The sequence below is a fragment of the Sinocyclocheilus grahami genome, unplaced genomic scaffold (genome assembly GCF_001515645.1).
Source record: "Sinocyclocheilus grahami isolate Dianchi unplaced genomic scaffold, SAMN03320097.WGS_v1.1 scaffold599.1, whole genome shotgun sequence".
NCBI lineage: Eukaryota > Metazoa > Chordata > Actinopteri > Cypriniformes > Cyprinidae > Sinocyclocheilus > Sinocyclocheilus grahami.
Genome location: NW_015505778.1, coordinates 950,339 through 966,418, shown reverse-complemented (window position 1 = coordinate 966,418; position 16,080 = coordinate 950,339). Strand labels below are relative to the sequence as shown.

General features: G+C 40.9%; 1 protein-coding gene across 1 annotated transcript in view; it reads left to right on the top strand.

The window, feature by feature from the left end:
- LOC107557371 (serine/threonine-protein kinase WNK1-like) overlaps positions 1 to 5,343 on the top strand; it is a 19,029-nt gene extending 13,686 nt beyond the window's left edge. The window contains exons 9-11 of the mRNA XM_016240766.1: positions 3,237 to 3,269; positions 4,005 to 4,192; positions 4,472 to 5,343. Of these exons, the coding sequence (XP_016096252.1) occupies positions 3,237 to 3,269; positions 4,005 to 4,192; positions 4,472 to 4,757 (507 nt within the window). The 3' untranslated portion in view covers positions 4,758 to 5,343. The remainder of the gene's footprint in view (positions 1 to 3,236; positions 3,270 to 4,004; positions 4,193 to 4,471) is intronic.
- Positions 5,344 to 16,080: the final 10,737 nt, after the last annotated feature.

The window sequence follows — 16,080 nt, the reverse complement described above, 5'->3', positions numbered from 1 at the left end:
GGTGCCAAATGTACTAGCTTCTGCAGAAGTTGTTCCCAGGGTAGTACTTTCTACAGAAGAGGTGTCAAGGGTAGTAGTTTCTGCAGAACGGGGTAGTGGGGTAGTAGTTTCTGTAGAAGTGGGTCCTGCAGAAGGGGTTTCCAGGGTAGTAGTTTCCACATACATCGGTACTAGTTTACTAGTTTCTGCCAAAGTGGTTTCCAGTGTAGTAGTTTCCACAGAAGCGGTGCCAAGTGTACTAGTTTCCGCAGAAGTGGTTCCAAGGGTACTAGTTTCTGCAGAAGTGGTGCCAAGGGTACTAGTTTCTGCAGAAGTGGTGCCAAGGGTACTAGTTTCTGCAGAAGTGGTGCCAAGGGTACTAGTTTCTGCAGAAGTGGTGCCAAGGGTACTAGTTTCTGCAGAAGTGGTGCCAAGGGTACTAGTTTCTGCAGAAGTGGTGCCAAGGGTACTAGTTTCTGCAGAAGTGGGTCCTGTAGCAGTGGGTCCCAGAGTGGTAGATTCTACAGAAGTGGTGCCAAATGTACTAGCTTCTGCAGAAGTTGTTCCCAGGGTAGTACTTTCTACAGAAGAGGTGTCAAGGGTAGTAGTTTCTGCAGAAGCTGTGCCCGGGGTAGTAGTTTCTGTAGAAGTGGGTCCTGCAGAAGTGGTTTCCAGGGTAGTAGTTTCCACATACATCGTGCCAAGGGTACTAGTTTCTGCCAAAGTGGTTTCCAGTGTAGTAGTTTCCACAGAAGCGGTGCCAAGTGTACTAGTTTCCGCAGAAGTGGTTCCAAGGGTACTAGTTTCTGCAGAAGTGGTGCCAAGGGTACTAGTTTCTGCAGAAGTGGTGCCAAGGGTACTAGTTTCTACAGAGAAAGTGCCAAGGGTAGTAGTTTCTGCAGAAGTGGTTCCAAGGGTACTAGTTTTTACAGAAGCGGTGCCAAGGGCAGTAGTTTCTACAGAGGTAATGCCCAGGATACTAGTTTCTACAGAGGTAATGCCCAGGGTACTAGTTTCTACAGAGAAAGTGCCAAGGGTAGTAGTTTCTGCGGAAGTTGTGCCCACGGTAGTACTTTCTACAGAAGAGGTGTCAAGGGTAGTAGTTTCTACAGATGTCGTGCCAAGGGTACTAGTTTCTACAGAGAAAGTGCCAAGGGTAGTAGTTTCAGCAGAAGTGGTTCCAAGGGTACTAGTTTCTGCAGAAGTGGTGCCCAGGGTACTAGTTACTACAGAAGTGGTGCCAAGGGTAGTAGTTTCTACAGAAGTGGTGCCAAGGGTAGTAGTTTCTACAGAGGTGGTGCCAAGGGTAGTAGTTTCTACAGAAGTGGTGCCAAGGGTAGTAGTTTCTACAGAAGTGGTGCCAAGGGTAGTAGTTTCTACAGAAGTGGTGCCAAGGGTAGTACTTTCTACAGAAGTGGTGCCATGGGTAGTACTTTCTACAGAAGAGGTTCCCATTGTACTAGTTTCTGCGGAAGTTGTGCCCAGGGTAGTAGTTTCTGCAGAAGTGGTTCCAAGGGTACTAGTTTCTGCAGAAGTTGTGCCCAGGGTAGTAGTTACTACAGAAGTGGTGCCAAGGGTATTAGTTTCTGCAGAAGTGGTGCCAAGGGTTGTACTTTCTACAGAAGAGGTTCCCATTGTACTAGTTTCTGTGGAAGTTGTGCCCAGGGTAGTACTTTCTACAGAAGAGGTGTCAAGGGTAGTAGTTTCTACAGATGTCATGCCCAGGGTACTAGTTTCTACAGAGAAAGTGCCAAGGGTAGTAGTTTCTGCAGAAGTTGTGCCCAGGGTACTAGTTTTTACAGAAGAGGTGCCAAGGGCAGTAGTTTCTACAGATGTAATGCCCAGTGTACTAGTTTCTACAGAGAAAGTGCCAAGGGTAGTAGTTTCTGCAGAAGTTGTGCCCAGGGTACTAGTTTTTACAGAAGAGGTGCCAAGGGCAGTAGTTTCTACAGATGTAATGCCCAGTGTACTAGTTTCTACAGAGAAAGTGCCAAGGGTAGTAGTTTCTGCAGAAGTTGTGCCCAGGGTACTAGTTTTTACAGAAGAGGTGCCAAGGGCAGTAGTTTCTACAGATGTAATGCCCAGTGTACTAGTTTCTACAGAGAAAGTGCCAAGGGTAGTAGTTTCTGCAGAAGTTGTGCCCAGGGTACTAGTTTTTACAGAAGAGGTGCCAAGGGCAGTAGTTTCTACAGATGTAATGCCCAGTGTACTAGTTTCTACAGAGAAAGTGCCAAGGGTAGTAGTTTCTGCAGAAGTTGTGCCCAGGGTACTAGTTTTTACAGAAGAGGTGCCAAGGGCAGTAGTTTCTACAGATGTAATGCCCAGTGTACTAGTTTCTACAGAGAAAGTGCCAAGGGTAGTAGTTTCTGCAGAAGTTGTGCCCAGGGTACTAGTTTTTACAGAAGAGGTGCCAAGGGCAGTAGTTTCTACAGATGTAATGCCCAGTGTACTAGTTTCTACAGAGAAAGTGCCAAGGGTAGTAGTTTCTGCAGCAGTTGTGCCCAGGGTACTAGTTTTTACAGAAGCGGTGCCAAGGGCACTAGTTTCTACAGAGGTAATGCCCAGGGTACTAGTTTCTACAGAGGTAATGCCCAGGGTACTAGTTTCTACAGAGAAAGTGCCAAGGGTACTAGTTTCTGCAGAGAAGGTGCCAAGGGTACTAAAGGGTACTAGTTTCTGCAGAAGTGGTGCCAAGGGTACTAGTTTCTGCAGAAGTGGTGCCAAGGGTAGTAGTTTCTGCAGAAGTGGTGCCAAGGGTAGTACTTTCTGCAGAAGTGGTGCCAAGGGTAGTACTTTCTACAGAAGTGGTGCCAAGGGTAGTACTTTCTACAGAAGAGGTTCCCGTTGTACTAGTTTCTGCGGAAGTTGTGCCCAGGGTAGTAGTTTCTACAGAGGTAATGCCCGGGGTACTAGTTTCTACAGAGGTAATGCCCAGGGTACTAGTTTTTACAGAGAAAGTGCCAAGAGTAGTAGTTTCTACAGAGAAAGTGCCAAGGGTACTTGTTTTGGCAGAGGTTATGTCCAGGGAACTAGTTTCTGCAGAAGTGGTTCCCAGGGTAGCAGTTTTTACAGAAGTGGTGCCAAGGATAGTGGTTTCTTCAGAAGTGATGCCCAAAGTGGTAGATTCAACAGAAGATGATGTGCCAAGGGTACTAGATTCTGCAGAAGTGGTGCCAAGGGTAGTAGTTTCCACAGATGTCATGCCAAGGGTACTAGTTGCTACAGAAGTTGTGCCCAGGGTACTAGTTTTGGCAGAGGTTATGTCCAGGGTAGTAGTTTCTACAGAAGTGGTGCCAAGGGTAGTACTTTCTACAGAAGAGGTTTCCATTGTACTAGTTTCTGCAGAAGTTGTGCCCAGGGTAGTAGTTTCTACAGAGAAAGTGCCAAGGGTAGTAGTTTCTGCAGAAGTTGTGCCCAGGGTACTAGTTTTTACAGAAGATGTGCCAAGGGCAGTAGTTTCTACAGATGTCGTGCCAAGGGTACTAGTTTCAACAGAAGTGGTGCCCAGGGTACTAGTTTTGGCAGAGGTTATTTCCAGGGTAGTAGTTTCTACAGAAGTGGTGCCAAGGGTAGTACTTTCTACAGAAGAGGTTCCCATTGTACTAGTTTCTGCAGAAGTTGTGCCAAGGGTAGTACTTTCTACAGAAGAGGTTCCCATTGTACTAGTTTCTGCAGACGTTGTGCCCAGGGTAGTAGTTTCTACAGAGAAAGTGCCAAGGGTAGTAGTTTCTGCAGAAGTTGTGCCCAGGGTACTAGTTTTTACAGAAGATGTGCCAAGGGCAGTAGTTTCTACAGAGGTAATGCCCAGGGTACTGGTTTCTACAGAGAAAGTGCCAAGGGTAGTCATTTCTGCAGAAGTGGTTCCTAGTGTAGTACTTTTGACAGAAGAGGTGTCAAGGGAAGTAGTTTCTGAGGAAGTGGGTCTTGCAGATGTGGTTTCCAGGGTAGCAGTTTTTACAGAAGTGGTGCCAAGGATAGTAGTTTCTTCAGAAGTGATGCCCAAAGTGGTAGATTTAACAGAAGAGGTGCCAAGGGTACTAGATTCTGCAGAAGTGGTTCCCAGTGTAGTAATTTCTACAGAAGTGGTGCCAAGGGTAGTAGCTTTTGCAGAAGTTGTTCCCAGGGTAGTAATTTCTACAGAAGTGGTGCCAAGGGTAGTAGTTTCTGCAGAAGTTGTGCCCAGGGTAGTAGTTTCTGCAGAAGTTGTGCCCAGGTTTGTTATTTCCAGAGATGTGGTGCCCAGGGTAGTCGTTTCTGCAGAAGTGGTTCCTGCAGAAGTGGGTACCAGGGTAGTAGCTTCTATAGATGTGGTGCCAAGAGTAATAATTTGGGAAGTGGTAGTTTGAGCCATTGTAGTTTCAAAAGCAGATGTTAAGCCATGCGTCGTTATAGCTGAGGTTGTTTTAGCAGTTGTTATTTCAAATGTGGTTGTTTCCAATTCTAGACCTGTTGAACTAACAGAAGTTGTCATTTCAACAGAAATGGAGCCCAGGGTAGTAGGTTCTGGAAAAGTTGTGCCCATGGAAGAACTTTCCACTGAAGTGGTGCCAAGAGTAGCAGTTTCTGCAGAAGTGGTATCCAAAGTAATAATTTCTTCAGAAGTGGTTCCCAGGGTAGTAATTTCAACAGAAGTGGTGCCAAGACTAGTAGTTTGTGCTGAAGCGTTAGTTGTTCCAGCAGTTGTCATTCCTGGTCTGGATGTTTCCAAAACTATTCCTGTTGAACTAACGGAGGGTGTTGTTTCCGCAGAACTCAAAGTCAATGGTATATCAAAGTAAATTATTGTGCTATTCAATGTAGTATGTTCTGTAGGTGTGGGAGTGCTTGATGAAAGTGTTCTTTGGGTTGTTTCAGGAGTTTCTTCAAATTCCTCACAAGGAAGAGTGGGTATGGCATCAAAGTCTGAAAGATCAAAATCTGTCCCAAACTCTACATGAGCAGGAGTTGTAGTTTTGGTGATTCTGCCTGGTTGTGTAGACACACTGGAGGCTTCTACTTTTATGGTTGTACCAAGTGTTATATCAGCTGGCCTGAAGGGAACTGTGTTTGTCCTTGTTGTGGGGTCTGGATATGAAGGTGTGCTGAATGGAAATATCCTTGGGGTCGTTTTATGGGTTTCTTCAAATTCCCCACAAGGAAGAGTGGGCAAGACATCAAAGTCTGAAAGGTCAAAGTCTGTCCCAAACGCTACATCAGCAGGAGTTGTAGTTTTGGTGATTCTGCCTGGTTGTGTAGACACACTGGAGGCTTCTACTTTTATGGTTGTATCAAGTGTTATATCAGCTGGCCTGAAGGGAACTGTGTTTGTCCTTGTTGTGGGGTCTGGATATGAAGGTGTGCTGAATGGAAATATCCTTGGGGTCGTTTTATGGGTGTCTTCAAATTCCCCAGAAGGAAGAGTGGGCAAGGCATCAAAGTCTGAAAGGTCAAAGTCTGTCCCAAACGCTACATCAGCAGGAGTTGTAGTTTTGGTGATTCTGCCTGGTTGTGTAGACACACTGGAGGCTTCTACTTTTATGGTTGTATCAAGTGTTATATCAGCTGGCCTGAAGGGAACTGTGTTTGTCCTTGTTGTGGGGTCTGGATATGAAGGAGAATTAGATGGAAGTATCCTTGGGGTCGTTTTATGGGTTTCTTCAAATTCCCCACAAGGAAGAGTGGGTATGACATCAAAGTCTGAAAGGTCAAAATCTGTCCCAAACTCTATATCAGCAGCAGCAGAAGTTCTAGTTTTGGTGATTCTTCCTGGTTGTGCAGATACACTGGAGGCTTCTGCTTTTTCGGTTGTACCAAGTGTTATATCAGCTGGCCTGAATGTAACCGTGTTTGTCCATGTAGCGGGGTCTGGATGTGTAGGTGTGCTGGATGGAAGCATCCTTTGGGTCATCATAGGGTTTTCTTCAAACTCCCCACATGGAACAGTGGGTTTGACATCAAAATCAGAAAGACCAAAATCTATCCAAAACTCTCCATCAGCATGAACAACAGTAGGTGCAGTTTTGGTGATTCTGCTTGGCTGCGTAGCAGCACTTAAGGTTTCTACTTTCTGGGTTCGATCAAGAGTTATCTCAGCTGTCCTAAAAGGTTGCATATTTGTCCATGTAGTGGGATCTGGATATTTAGGTGTGCTGGATGGAAGTATCCTTTGGGTCATTCTAGGGGTTTCTTCAAACTCCCCACAAGGAACAGTGGGTTTGACGTCAAAATCTGAAAGCCCAAAATCCAACCCAAGCTCTACATTAACATCAATAGTAGCAGTTGCAGCTTTGGTGATCCTGATTGGCTGCCTGTCTGTGCTTGGTGACGCTTCTAGACCATCATCTACTGTGGAATCAGGTGGAACGTCAAATAGTCCAGTAGTGACAATACTAGGAACACCGGACTCTGGAGGAGAGATTCCAGTGCGGATGACAGTGTGTAAGGGGGCAGTGATTGTTGCCCACTCTGGTTTAAAGGGAACTGTCGGTATTGGATCATATTCCCAAATAAAATCAAATGGGTCTTGTCTTCGTTTTCTAATGGCATTTTTAAATGTCTGTTGAACACAGGACCCTGTGATTGTCCTCGTTTTACCAGTCACATCAAGATAATCCACCTGGAGCATTCCATCCTTTAGAGAGGTGTCAAAATCATTAGATTACACAAAGTAGACAACAAAAGCTTGAAGAATTGCAAAACTTGATTTTACAGGGGCATACCTTGATTGCTGAGTGTTTCAATTTGACAAACACAGTATGGTGACTTTTCCAAAGGACTGGACGAGGCAACTGCATGGACATATCTTGAGAAAACAGAAGTAGATAGGAAGCACCTTTTTACTGGTTGTAAATATTTTTCAAAACAATTACCAAGCCTACATTTGTTATTTGCATTATGCAAGTTACTTCCATTCATTAACAAATGTTATGCATACATATTGACTAAATTCAATATTCTAAATTAATGAATATAGAATCAAACTGCGATAGTCAAATTATTGGAATAACACAATAAGTACTGACCCAAAACTTTAACATTTATAATCTTCTTGGCTGGTAATTTTACAATCACATATGGCTTTCCACAGATAACTTCGGGTGATTCTCTTGTAGAAGGTGCATCATGTGGCAAGGCAGCAGTGTGACAGGTCGCAGTGCCGGATAAATTCCTCATTAGAAGGCGATCAAAGTAAAGTACCCTTACAGAGTAGTACATCCTTCTGCCTAGAGTCTGAGAGATTAAACAGACAGTTTCACTTTTGTTCTGGTGGCAGGGAATACACCAAATTGTCAAAAGCAGGTGCATTGAGAAACTGAATATTCACTGTGTGCTTTTTGTGTGGACAAATACACGTAGGCCTACATGCACCCAGAGACCACAGTAGGCATGGGCCGGTATGAGATTTTGACCGTATAATAACAACCTTAAGCAAAAATATTGCTTAAGCAACGGTATTGTTGTTACAGCTCTAAAATGTGTTTTTAAATGTCTGGTTTAAAAAAATAAATAAAATAAAAAGCTTTCCACTGAACAATGCATTTTATTTTTGAGCAACAGAATATTTGGAACAGCAGTATTTGTTTATTTTTTTTCTTTGATTTGTTTTTGAAATGTTTGCTGAATTGTGGGCTGTCTTGCAGCTTTTGATGTGGGGGGAGAGAAAAAATAAATAAATAAATAAAAGGCATTTCTGGAACCCCAGATACAGCGTTTCCTTGGCTACCGCTGTAAACAAAGCACCACTGTCATAAAACACTGCTTTAATGTGAATTATACAGAGACCAGATGAAAAGAAAACACCATCTAAACTTTTCTGAAGACCATCAGTTCCCCTCAGAAACATTCATATAAATCCCCAAATCATTATTTAGGATTTTCTTCCAATAGTTTGTGCATCATGAACAGTGATCTTGCTGCTACAGTATTTTTCTCTTTGCGTCGGTCTTCAGCATCTCTGGCCCGTGTTAGCGGGCGTTTACAGACTTCATATTTTCACAAATGACATTTTGGAAAATGATTGCATTGCAATGCATTTTGTGCAAGTCCAGAACAGAGACAAGCTGCAATAAGACTTTGAGGATACATGAAAAACAGAGCATACCGCAGGAACGGTATAACGGAAAATATTAGTGGTTTTGAAACCGTGACATTTAAAAAAAAAAAAAAAAATTAATAAAAAAGAAACAAATTCGCCGTATACCTTGAAACCAACAAACTGGTAATCGGCCCATGCCTAGACCACAGTGTCATTAACAGCATCATTTAAATGTGTGAAGAGTATTACCTGTGCACAACATTTAATAAGTCTTTAACTGTGCATTTGAAATGACAATACATGCAAACCCCATAATGTTGACTAACATCTTTGCATAGGAAATTATGCCCATCAATTGCATGTGAAAGTGTTTAACTCCTGATGGCAACAGGTCGAATTCATAATTCATTTTACATACGTTTGCGATTGGGTCTGATTCTGAACCAATTTACTAGTTCAAGAGCTGCAACAACTAAATCAATACAATCAACTATTAATAAAAAAAACATTAAAAAAAAAATAAAAAACATCTGACTAGTTAGCACACTATACACAGAAAACTTCTGGCATATTCACGTCCAGACACAAAGCGTACAACTTTCACTACACATTCTCTTCAGATTTGTATTAATTTCAACACAATAACTGATATTCACATATCTAACGAAGCAGGTAGAAGAGTGTAAAAGTTAACCCCCTAGTTGCACCCCATGGCTGCGTTCCACTTCACTTTTAGACAGGCACTAGCAAACTTCCCTAGGCACTTCTCCTCGGGGGAATCCCCACTGCCATTTTGAAGTGTGTACCACTTTGTGAAGTGGATGAGAGAAGTTTATATGTACAGACATATCTGCTTCATATGTACACTTCAGGCCGCTCTATATACCACAATGCAACACGATTGCGACATCACCGCAGATTGCATTACATTTTTTCCCACCACCAAACAACTATGATTTAGATGTTTTGTAAACTTAAAACAGCTCAAACATACCTATATACACTGAATTCTGCATGAAACTAATTCATTAGGAAAATTAAGTAACAAGTTAACTACATAGTGCAGTGGTTCCATTTTCAAGACCACCCCCCACACCCCCTTTTAAAGTCTCTTATGCTCACCAAGGCTACATTTATTTAAAATAGAATAAACACTAATATTGTGAAATAGTCAACTTAAAATATTTATTTGAATGTTTTAACATATAGGCTACTGTATTCCTGTGATCAAAGCTGAATTTTCAGCATTACGCCAGTCTTCAGTGTCACATGAGTCTTCAGAAATCATTATATGCTGATTTGCTGTCAGTAACCATTTCTGATTATTTTAATGCTGAAAAGAGTTGTGCTGCTTCATATTTGAGGAAACTATTTTTTCACAATGTATGAACATTTGAAATTGTCCTTTGTGTCAAAGTGCTGGAGTTCGTCAGAAACCGAACAGGGCATCAGTTTACAGTCATGGATTTGTCATGTCGCGTCGCACCACATCCACAGCAGAGAACATCACTGGGTTCTATTTGCTTTTGTCACGTCAAGCTGGTTTGGTATTTGTGAATCTTAAGTATATACATAATCTGCTTTACGTTTACCTGGATCTGGAAGTCCTTTCATAAACTTGTAACTTACATGCTTCGAGCAGAGCCATGCATCGTTCATTTATATTTCAACATATTTCCTCATCTAGTGGTCTTGTTGATACAACCACAACTGATAACGGACTGCTCAAGCGGGTACTGAGAGTCATGTTGAGGTAATTCAAATGTCAAATTAATATTTTGCGTTCAATTATTTACTTATCAGGCAAGTGGCCGTATGATAAGTAGGAAAATTACACTGTAGTCTATCACCCTGCAGAGGATTCTTTTGCCAAATAATCTACTGACTGTACACTATCCCTCAGCCTTGCCATGCCCCCCCTTGTCATAGCTCAGCACCCTCCAGTTTGGGATCCACTGACATAGTGGATTAAGGAGTTTCAGATTAGAAAACCCCACACATCATTATACCATGCTAAAAATGTAAATTTTTTAAGAAAAGCAAAATCATGTCTTTGTGCATGTATTTTTAAATGCAAACGGGCTGCTGCTCCCCACCCATTTTCCAGAAGTGGGTTGTGCCTTTACAGCTTGCGCATTGGATACTCCGCTAAAACAAAACATCTGTTTGGTTTTGATTATATGGTTAGGGTTGGGTTTAGTTTAAATGATCAATTCCAATTGATAACCGCTGCTCAAATCAGATTCTTATCGATTCCCAGTTTTGATTCCAATGTGGTTTAAAAAAAAAAAAAAAAAAAAAAAAAAAAGTTTACTTTTTGCAAAACATTTAATTGCAGCTGAATACTATGCACAAAAATCAGCAGGCTACATGAAAAAATGGACTAGTTTAAGAGCCAAATTTAGGTTTTTTTTAATGGAGTTCGTGGTTCTCTCGATTCTGAAGAAAACAAAACTAGTAAAATAAATCTCATGTAACTTATGAAAGATTCAATGACTCACTCAAGATTTACTTGTCATTACTGGATGAATCAGTGTTTTTGAATCAATCTCCTGAATGAATGATACAAAGACAAATAAAAAATTTTAACAGTCCCTTTTCGCCACCTACTGGCATAATGTAATCGATAAATCTTTATTTGAAGCATCAAATTAATTTCAAAGGGAGATTTACTTTATTTTGATCGCTACCATACACTGTTTATATCCAAACTACAAACCTTTATCCCCACACTTGTGCTTATTTTAATATGTTTATGACACAGAAGTAATGATACTGTGTGGATGAAATGACTTTGTGAAGCTGTAACACTTTATAATAACTTTCATTAATAAATCATTGACAAACATTATAACGCTTAATGGCTCATTAGTTAATATATACACACAGTTAGAAACGAGAGAGTGTGCTTGTTAATGTTTGTTAAACTTATTAGACGAGTTAAAATGCTTACAAATGTCATTAAACTTTCAATTCCATATGATCAAGCACTTATTGGAAATCTACAAATGATTTTAACAGATGCTATAAAATGAATAAAAGCTTTTGTTAATGCAAAACACTTTTGCTGCTATTGAGGTGATACGGGTAAGGTTAGGGACATGTTTGGTGGTATGGGTAGGTTAAAGGGTCAACAGTGTACAGGGGTCAATTTGATTATTATAAGGGAACGGTTCAATCGGTTTATATTATTTCGATAAATGAACAGGTTAAGTATATTTGTTTTCCCCTGTTTATTTAGGATTAAAGTAATATCCTGTTTATTGATATACTGAAGAGTAGTATACTAATGTGAGTGTTGAGGCAAACATTTTTTGCACCAAAATTACAATACCTGCTAGGTCTTTAGCAAGCATTTAGCTAAACTTAGCCAGCCACTCTTAACGCAAACCTTGTTACATTAGCTAAAATCCAAAGCCCATAAAGATACTAAATGATTAGTAATGATTTATAAACTTTACAAATGATGAATAGTTTCCACTTTAGATTGGCTACTGGAAAAACATGAACAGATAATAAATAGATTTAAGTTGTGTAAATAGAGGTCTACACAACAGTGACGGCGCTACACCGGGGCTAGGGGGGGCTATAGCCCCGTCAGAATTTTTAATAGCCCCGGTTTAGCCCCATTTCTTTATGAAGTAACTCTGATGTCATCAATATCATTTTTCTTAGCACCCCCACATATTGGTCTAGCCCCCCCTTAGCACCGGTAGAGAAAATTCTGGCGCCATGCCTGCTACACAACAAACAAAGACCAACAAATTTGAGAAAAACTGAAAATTTACTGACATCTGTACGCATTTCAATTTACTTTAAATAATCATGTGTTAATTACATAATATTTCGTAAGTTCATTAGTAAACATTAACAAGAACTCTCATTTCTAGCTATGTGAATATATATATTAACTAATGATCTGTTAAGCATTATTTAATGTTTGTTAATGATTTAGAATACATGTATGAAACCGCTTCACAGGTAACACTTTATAATATATGAAGTATATATAGGCCTACATGCCTCAGTTGCTCTCTTCAGATCAGCAGCAGCGCGAACACAGATTTGAATGTTCAAATTCACAAATTGACGAACAAAGGTTTAACAGCTGAATCGTTGTCAGATCACGTTGGTGTTTGAATCGCGTTTGCGATAACGATCTGTTAAAGTGCTTTGTCATGTTGGTGGTGGCACCTCTCTGGCGACATGTTAGCTTATCACAAATGTGACCCTGGACCACAAAACCAGTCATAAGGGTCAATTTTGCGAAATTGAGATTTATACATCAGCTGAAAGCGAAATAAATAAGCTCCCCATTGATGTACGATTTGTTATGATAGGACAATATTTGGAATATCTTTTGAAATATTTGAAAATCTGGAATCTGAGGGTGCAAAAAAAATCTAAATTAGACAATCGCCTATAAAGTTGTCCAAATGAAGTTCTTGGCAATGCAGATTACTAATCAAATTAAGTTTTGATATTTACAGTAGGAAATTTACTAAATATCTTTACTTAAAGGGGTTATATGATGTGATTTAAATTTTTTCCTTTCTCTTTGGAGTGTTACAAGCTCTTGGTGCATAAAGATCTGTAAAGTTGCAAAGACTAAAGTCTCAAATCCAAAGAGATATTCTTTATAAAAGTTAAGATTCAGCCACGCGTACCTAAAACGGCTCGTTCTAACACCCCCCCACACATCTACATCACGATGTGGGAAGATTTGCATAACGCCGCCCAAATGTTGACGCAAAGGCGTAACTTTTATTCTTGCTGTAGTATTGTTGTTGCCGCCGCCATGTCTTGAAGGCGCTGTGCGTTTCATTGTAAAAGCGAAACTACTTTGTTTGGCCTTCAAAAAGAGAACGCTATCTGCTTCGTCATGCCTGGAGCTGATCCGTGCTGGTTGCTGGGAAAATACAACAACTTTGCGCTGAGGATCACCGGATCGGCTTTCACAGTGGAAGCGGAGTCCAGCCCGGGGTCGTCACATGTGGTTGCCGCAAGCCCTCCGGACGCTCCTTTGTCAAATCCGCCAGCCGCGCTGTTCTCAAGCCCACCGTCTCTGCTCTCTCTAGGCCGCTGCCTCTCACTCTAGGCCACCGTGTGTGACGCTGTGTTTCGTTGTGAAAGCGAAACTACTTTGTTTGGCCTTCAAAAAGAGAACGCTATCTGCTTCGTCATGCCTGGAGCTGATCCGTGCTGGTTGCTGGGAAAATACAACAACTTTGCGCTGAGGATCACCGGATCGGCTTTCACAGTGGAAGCGGAGTCCAGCCCGGGGTCGTCACATGTGGTTGCCGCAAGCCCTCCGGACGCTCCTTTGTCAAATCCGCCAGCCGCGCTGTTCTCAAGCCCACCGTCTCTGCTCACTCTAGGCCGCTGCCACTCACTCTAGGCCACCGTGTGTGACGCTGTGTTTCGTTGTGAAAGCGAAACTACTTTGTTTGGCCTTCCAAAAATGGACATGACTAGAAATCAGTGGTTAAAAACGTTTTTTATATTTAAAGCAAGTTTTTTGGGCAGTGTAGAGTAGGGCTTGTTGTTTGTCATTTCTCCGATCACAAATGCAGACATGGTTTCACATTTACGCGGTGCAACGCAACGCGTAAAAAGACAGTATAAGTCATCATAATCCATAATTATGTCCCCATTGGATGCAACAAATGCCTCGTTTATAATGGGTTTTCATGTTTGAATCATCGCTCCGGCCGGACAGGGCATCATAACAGTATGGTAGGGGCGTAACATTTCCGTCACACGCTTGAGGTATTCGGACAATCATAACGCACTGGATAGCTGGCCAATCACAGCACACCTTGCTTTTCAGACCGATGAGCTTTGTAAAAAATCGACGTGTTTCAGAAAGGCAGAGGCATAGAGGAGAAACAATAATGTACAGTATGTGGAAAAGAATGTTTTTCGAACCTTAAACCGCATAAACATTTCATTACACCAAATACACAAAATAATGTTCTTTTTAGCAACATCATATGACCCCTTTAATGTCCTAATAATTTTTGGCATAAAAGAAAAATCTATAATTTTGACCCATACAATGGCTATTGCTACAAATATACCTCAGCGACTTAAGACTGGTTTTGTGGTCCAGGGTCACAAATATACTTAGCTTTTACGGTTTCTGATCACAAGTATAGCCAAACATTGGAGCGTTTAGATTAGCAAGGAAGGTCCTGGCAGATTGCCAGGTCGGGTCTTCACAGATGGAAAAAAGGAAAAAAAATAAAATAAAAAAATAAACTAATTAAGATGTGCACACAGGAATCGATAGGCGGAATCGAATTTTAATTTTACAACAAAGTATCCAGTTACTGACCTTAAGTATCCGATTCTGGAATTGGAATCAATTTTCGATTCCCAACCCTAATCGTGGTTTGTGTTCACGTGACATTGCAGTTCTTCAACATCATGAAAGTTTATTACCTGGAAGCGTTTTAAACCCATATCAGTTTAAACTAGTGATTTATGGTTTTCTGAGCCCACGCATCTGAAGCATATGCACAGAAATTTGTTACGTCGCATCAAGTTCTAAACCAAGTTGTCTTTCGTGTCTTATTGCACTTAACACACAAAGTTCACAAACATAGTTGGTAATACCTGTGAACGTAAAAAGCTGGCAAAGAAAACATGTTAGATCTGTGTGACAGCAGCGTAACGTAGGCTATTGCGGTCTATGCTGTTTATTTGAAAATTAAAAAAAATAAATAAATGAAAACCCAAATTCACTTACTGCTCTTGACTGAATAAATTTAGCAGCTTTACAATAATTTGTTTCTTGAATGCTGATTTTAAAATGTCTAGCGAGGAGGTAAATGTGGTGGACTGTGTTCAGCTCACTCAGGGGAGAAGCTAAGCTAATAAGGCAGAGCTTGTTATCAGTCATGGGTGGGCCTGTTCCAATGAGACGTCACATTGGAGTACATTCCTGAATGGCTCATTTTGACACCATTTATGGGGAAAATAGACATTGTATGGATTTTTACCACAATAGCATGGTCGCGTACACGCACTGCAGACACAATTATGCTCAAAAACAATATATGTCAATTTTGCATAATATATCCCATTTAAGGTAAGGTACAGAGAGGTTAAACTAGTGTCACAAGATATACCAGCACTAGAAAAGTATCGCAATACCCCACGGTTGAAAACAATTCCTCATTTTAGTAGTACCCCAAAAAAATAGTACAGCAGGTGTAGCCCATTTAGCAGTAGCATTCAAGAAATTGAATGAACAAATACAAATACACACACACACAAGTTTTATTTTTGGGTGAACTATCCCTTTAAATGACAAGCGGCAGCATGTTTAGTACTATTAGTCTGCTGTCCCTTTAAGACCTGCATGCATCTAATATACAGGAACGCATCTATTTTTCTCACATTTTACTTTTACTTTAGACATAACAAACTGTGTTTATATGTAAACATTGTGTGCTTTTAACAGTATTCGCGCAATGAGACAAAAGATAACTTAATCCAGTAATGAGGCGTTTGACAGGCTTGGCTTCTTTCACACTGCGAGTCTTAGTGCTCAATTTTTGCTCAGATCTGATTTTTGTGTATAGCTGTTCACATGGTTATAAATGTAGCCAATATATGATTTGCAGTGTGAACAGATCATGGTTCTGAACTGACACACATGCACAAAGGGTTGCCAGGTTTTTACAACAAAATCTGCTCAATTGCTTCCCAAAACTAGTCAAGAACTAGTCCAATCGCATTCCGGGGGTAGCGTTAGTGGGGTCGCTTTAACCCACGGAAATGAAAAACAACCCACAGCAACAATGAAAAGGTAGCCCAATTCCATGGGAAAACTGAACTTGGCAACACTTGTGCAGCCCGCTGTCATATAGAAACACGTAAACACGGAGGACATAAAAGCGAATATGCATTTATTTATAGTGTGATCTGCACTCTGCAGCAGAAACCAACAAAATTATGCACAGGCAATATGAAAAATAAAGACAAGGATGTGACAAGAGAACAGTTTAGAAAGTTTTATGATACGAGCCCTCATGTTTTGCTTGTATATAGAATCACTGTAATACTTACGAGTTCTCACA